General features: G+C 44.8%; 1 protein-coding gene across 1 annotated transcript in view; it reads right to left on the bottom strand.

The window, feature by feature from the left end:
• LOC149281445 (PR domain zinc finger protein 15-like) overlaps positions 1–5,921 on the bottom strand; it is a 22,447-nt gene extending 16,526 nt beyond the window's left edge. Inside the window, exons 1-7 of the mRNA XM_089499297.1 lie at positions 5,885–5,921; positions 5,422–5,515; positions 5,083–5,236; positions 4,611–4,854; positions 3,792–3,917; positions 2,789–2,887; positions 987–1,223 (exon numbers count right to left, since the gene is read on the bottom strand). Coding sequence (XP_089355423.1) covers positions 987–1,223; positions 2,789–2,887; positions 3,792–3,917; positions 4,611–4,854; positions 5,083–5,236; positions 5,422–5,515; positions 5,885–5,921 — 991 coding nt within the window. The remainder of the gene's footprint in view (positions 1–986; positions 1,224–2,788; positions 2,888–3,791; positions 3,918–4,610; positions 4,855–5,082; positions 5,237–5,421; positions 5,516–5,884) is intronic.

The following is a 5,921-nucleotide window of genomic DNA, read 5'->3' as shown; positions in this document are numbered from 1 at the left end:
ATAAAAAAATCTGACTTTTAAGAGTTTTACAGTTTGTACGAATCTGGATGCGTAAGTCTTACGAGCTCTCCGTCTCATTGAAGGGCTTATTAACTAAACAGGGAGTCTGCAGGTGCCATTTACCCGAGGTCCGCTCTACCCTCCTCCTAGGAGACGCTGACTGGGGTCGGCCCGTCCTAATGTGTGGGATCGTATATTCAGGACACGATAATCATGGAAGTAGTATTTATTTTGGACACACAGTATCAGAAATGTGTTAAGAGATTAAATGGGGGGGGGGGGGTGAAAAATAAAAACTATAAATGAAGACTCCTGAATACCTAAAAGTTAACCATTATTGAGAAATACGCAGCAAGCTTATTCGTCCAGCTGTCCATATACGCTACCGCTCAAAACTTTGGAAACATGCTTGTTTTTTTAAAAGAAACAAACATTTTTTGCATTAAAATAACATAAAAATGGATCAGAAACCCGCCGCTTCATGGGAAAGTTGAGAGGCACGGACCGATCAGAACCCCACGGGCCCTGGAGCAATTGGTGCAGGGCCCCTCGAGGATGATTCTTTTGATGAAACCCAACAAGATCGAAGCAAGTGCCTGTAGGTGGACTCCTCAGACTCCTGCAATCCCACCCTAGGTAGAAAGTAACGGGGCATTTGGAGAACCCATGTAACTGGGGGGTAAGGAATCAACATTGTTAGGGCAAGAGGTCATAATCTAAAACTCAGATGGAACACAAGGAAGTTTAATTAAGCAAGAAGGTGGTAGATAAGTGGAACAGCCTCTCATCAGAAGTGGTAGAGGCTAATACAGAGAGGGAAAGGTGAGACCAAGGGCCGATTAAGGTCCGAGTCTTTACAGCAGGGAAAAACAAGCAGACTAAACGGGGGCCAAATTCTATGTTTCTATGTACCAAGGGGCACACCTTTATCTACATGGAGTCCGGAGCAGATAGGTTTATATTTTCTCTTTTTGCCTCCCTTCCACCGTCCTCACCTGGCGGGCTGTCATCCTCCACGATCACCAGAGGAATATCTCCTTTCGGCGCCTTGGACTTGCGGCCCTTGCGTTGCTTCTTCTTGAGTACGGAGCGGCCCCCCGCGCTGGTGCCGATGACGGCTGGATCCGAGCTCATGTTGGCCGTTTCGCTTTCCAGGAAAGGACCCTCGCAGGGCGCCGACGGAGAAACCCCTTTTGCGTGCTCCAGGTGACTCAACAAATGCTCTAAGAAAGTGAGAAAGAAAACACGTATTTGATGAATTTGATGCTTTATTGCAATAACAAATTTCTAGCCTTTAAGGGGGACAGTTTAACCCCCCACCACCAAACAACTAATATTAAAGTACTCTGTGAGTAACCTTAACGTTCTGTGAATACTTTAATATGCATTCTTCCAAAACTTAGAAAATGCAGCCCTGCTGCAGCAGCTGCCCCCTCCTTCGTGGTATGACTATTCTTGCCACTGATTGGCTGCTTTGGGCGGCAGGAAAGTGCACAGCGGTCTGAAGAGACCCCCACCGGCAGCGTTGCTGCAGCCGACCGTCGGCGAATCATTGCTGGAGAATCCCTTTAAACGCTTAGATAAACATTTCACAGAAGGGAGTTTCACTTAAAAAAAATAAATTAATTAAAAAAGTATATTTTGTGCCCTACTAATTGAAAGGGGGTTACCGAAGAAATAAATCAGGTGTCTATGGATAGACTTGCCTGGGGTGTATATTATAATATAATATATATATATATATGGGGTGTATATTATAATATAATATATATATATATATGGGGTGTATATCATAATATAGGGTGTATATTATATTATAAATATATATACTGTATGGCAAACTGTTGGCTGTGAGCTGATTGACAAATCGCAAACGCCACAGCGAGAGAAAATAATATACTTGCGTTTGGAGACATTCCTGGCTGCTCTTTTTATTCGTTTTGTATACACACCACCTTTCAAAAGTTTGGGGTCACCTAGAATCCTTCTTGTTTTGGGGGAACGCAAATTTTGTCCATTATAGGAACATGAAATGGATGAGAAATCCAGCGCAGCAGACGGGGTTAATGTTGTATATGACTATTGTAGCTGGAAATGGCTGATTTTTTAATAGCATCTCTTCATAGGCGTACAGAGACCCTTTATCACTCCCATCACTCCTGTGTCCCAATGGCCCTTTATCACTCCCATCACTCCTGTGTTCCAACGGCCCTTTATCACTCCCATCACTCCTGTGTTCCAATGGCCCTTTATCACTCCCATCACTCCTGTGTTCCAATGGCCCTTTATCACTCCAATCACTCCTGTGTCCCAATGGCCCTTTATCCCTCCCATCACTCCTGTGTTCCAATGGCCCTTTATCCCTCCCATCACCCCTGGGTTCCAATGGCCCTTTATCACTCCCATCACTCCTGTGTTCCAATGGCCCTTTATCCCTCCCATCACTCCTGTGTTCCAATGGCCCTTTATCCCTCCCATCACCCCTGGGTTCCAATGGCCCTTTATCACTCCCATCACTCTGATGCAAGTTTAAGTTTAAAAGGATAATTGATGGTTAGGAAACCCTTTTTGTAATTATGTTACAGCCAGAAATGTCCTTGTTTTCCATGAAAACAGCTCAGTTTGGAACGGTCGTGTATTTTAATGACTCTTGTTACGCGTCTCTTACAGGGGAATGAATAAGTGTACAGTAAGAGCTCACTGCTCGTTGCTAAAGACTTTTAAGGCCACTGAATGGGTCTATTGAGCCAACATGTAAAGGAAACCCGACGCTGATGGTTTTTGGCACCTGTCAGAAGGCTGGGTTCCATGAACGTTGCGTTGCATACTTTGCACGTCCACTCGCAGGTTTCCACGTGTATGATGTCACTGTTGTCCTGACACGAGACTGTTGGAGAAAATGACAAGAGCAATCAACAAAAACACCACGGGATCGTTCCGTTGGCAGAAACTCCAAACACACAAAATTAGGACATTCTCCATAAAATAATCAACAGTACGAAGATAAGCAGTGCTAGCGAACGGTGTTCTTCCACCTGGTTCATTCACAATTTGTTATCAGTTTTCCTACTGGGACTGGCTGCCTGCTCATGGAGAAGGTTTCACCCATCAAGGGGATATCACGTTCTTTCTGGTTAAAAAAATATGATATAATAGGGCTTCAAGATACGGCTTTTCTACAGTTTAAAGGTCTTCCCGTTCCTCTATAGACCCTCTCCTGGCTGGAAGCCACCTTCTTTATTCATTCATTCACTCACTCCGTCCTGGCAGCTTTAGAAGGCATAAGTGAGAAGAGCAAGGTGAACCCAGGACACAGGCGATAATAACTGGAAATCTGCTATAACGGCACAAATAACTTCTATCTAAGTAGGATAGGAACACGAGAACCGCGTGTAAAATCCATAATAACTACGCACCGACCCGATTGTATGTAAATTTGGCTTTTCGCAGCAGAAATGCAGGGGGACAGTAAGCTTTGTGCGCGTTAATCTGCCGGATGTTGGCCTCTGGAAGAATGACAGATTTTCTAACCTAACAATATGCCTTACTATGAACTAATAAATCCATAAAAAATGCAAAAACAGAAAAAAAAAATCTATACCTAAGGGCATTAATAATGTTTGCCATCAGCAGATATATATATATAAATAAAAAGGTACTAAAACCGAAGTATATAGTTTCTCTCCCCGTTATAACATCAGATACAGTCCCCGGATGGTAAGTGAATTGCCCGTTCTCACTGTAAAACCGCATTTTTCTAACTTTAAAGGTGTTTAGCGGGCTGTGTGTACCTGACGTGTAGGCAGCGGGCGAACGCAATGCTTTCATCTTCTTGGCAGTCATTACAGCCGTGTGGCTGGATTTCGAAGAGCTCGGGTTCGCTTCTTTTTCTGGCTCAGTAGCTAAAAAGCTTACTTCTGTAGAAAAAAAAATTAAAAATTTACACCAAAAACATTACAAAGCGACTCCCAATGTAACCGGCCCATAGCAAGCAGGTAGATCCAAGTAGTTGGTATCCATGGACCAGGGCAAGGCTGCATTAAAGCGACATTCAAGACAGGGCCTCGGTCCTCCAGCACCAGTTTGTATCATTGGCCGTGAAGGGGTTAAGCAGTTCGTGTGGATTCATATTTATTTCTTATTATTTATTCAGGCTCAAACACCACACTGAGCTGATGCTTTATGGCAATGCTAACAAAGTCAGTTCCTACACTGACTTTCATTAATCGTATGGTCAGCTGGGTAATTAAGACCGAGCCATTCTATCATTTCTTACAGGCAGTATGATAAGGAGTCGGGGTGTTTGTTTAGTAGATTGGGGCTCAGATAACAGAGCGAGAACTCATACAAACGGCTAATATGCAGCTGCCTGAAAACATTATATTTTGGGGCAAAAACTAGATGCGTTTCTAAGAAAATATTTTTAAAAACTTATTTTTAATCTGATGATACGGAGTTTGCTGGCGCTTTCTAAAAGGTAATGTGAAGAGGAAGTCATTGCCATGCTTTTTCAGGGATCAGTGAAGCACGCTGCTGCTTCTTCAGCTTCCCTGCAGCAGCTGTCTGGCGTTGTTTCTGCACATGCGATGTTGCCGTCGCTCCTGACTTACCGTTGTGGCAGGGTTTTAAGAGGGGTTTTTCCATCTTTCTTGCGTAGAAAGCGGCGTACCAGACGCGCAGCTCAGTGCCAGCGGCGATGTCCCGGGAGGTAGTGAAGTATATGTCTCCGCCATGTTGGAAGGCGGTCAGATTCTGGTGGGTGAAATCCTTGGCGGGTCTCACCAGCATCATCCAGTTACAGTCGTTCTCGCTGGATGTATCGAAGAACGCGATCTGGCCGTCCTTCAGGAAGACCTTGAGGAGAAAGATGTTCCGGATTTAGGAGATTTAGTAACGCGGAAGTCATTATTTTTATCACGCTGGAGAAGCTGTAACACTTGGCGCAAATGGGTTAAGAATTAAGAATGTTTTTCATTGTAGGTGCCTTCGGTACACCTGAAGACCGAGGTCCGATAACCCGGACTGGCAGACAGGCTGCCGTAAGAGATGTTGTCCGATACATAAAACCAGTCGTCGTTTTACCTTCAGGGGGAATGTGGGTTCTCTGTCCTGTTTAGAGACCCTCTTACATTCAAACGGGCCAAACTGGGTGCGTTTTACAAGAGGCATCACGGCAAATATTCCTTCCGCGCCGTCCTCCGACTGCTTGATCTCCAGATTTGCAGGAAGAGTGGACCTAAAAAAAATTATAAAACCGGGACCTCTCTTATATCGTGCTGCTTCATGCCTTCCTCGGAAAACAACCTGCAGGACCGTGTATGAGCCACCCGTATATTTAAAAGGGTCCCGATCGCCCAAGGATCTGAGTCCAGCTCTGACGTTCGTTGCCCCCCTCCCCCCCCCCACGGCCCTCGGGCTCACCTGGCTCTGCTTAACACAAAGGAGTCCTGGACGGTGACTACAGGGCCCAGCTCGGGACATTCCGAGTCATGATACTGACCGCAGTCTTCACACCCTACAACAACAACAAAAAGTGTACAGAAGAACAAGAAGCATCAGAAGGGCGGTGGGATCATGGCGCATGGTACTTAATATACACGGATATCAATTATATATTAACGGGGGGGGGCGGGCTTCTCTGTAAGCCCTTCGTCTAGAAGAAGTATCTCAAGGTTGGAGTCAGGAACCATCAATAAAGACACCAAGGGAAACGTTCAATCCGAACAAATACGGGTTTTCCTATTTTCCCCATACACATAAGCGCTGTATACTGAATAGGACGTTTGATTCATTGTCAGTGTTCATTTTTACAAATAAAGTTTTATTTTTTTTGAATCCCAAATTGGTCAGCGGAGGCTGCCATCGCCGAGCAATAAATACTTACATATAAACACGACTTCATCCATCGCTCCCTGCTCCAT

The sequence above is a fragment of the Sceloporus occidentalis genome, unplaced genomic scaffold, assembly GCF_023333645.1.
Source record: "Sceloporus occidentalis isolate IW3139 unplaced genomic scaffold, rSceOcc1.0.p SCAF_132, whole genome shotgun sequence".
Classification (NCBI taxonomy): domain Eukaryota; kingdom Metazoa; phylum Chordata; class Lepidosauria; order Squamata; family Phrynosomatidae; genus Sceloporus; species Sceloporus occidentalis.
Note: the sequence above shows the minus strand (reverse complement) of the source record. Positions and strands in the feature narration are given on the sequence as shown.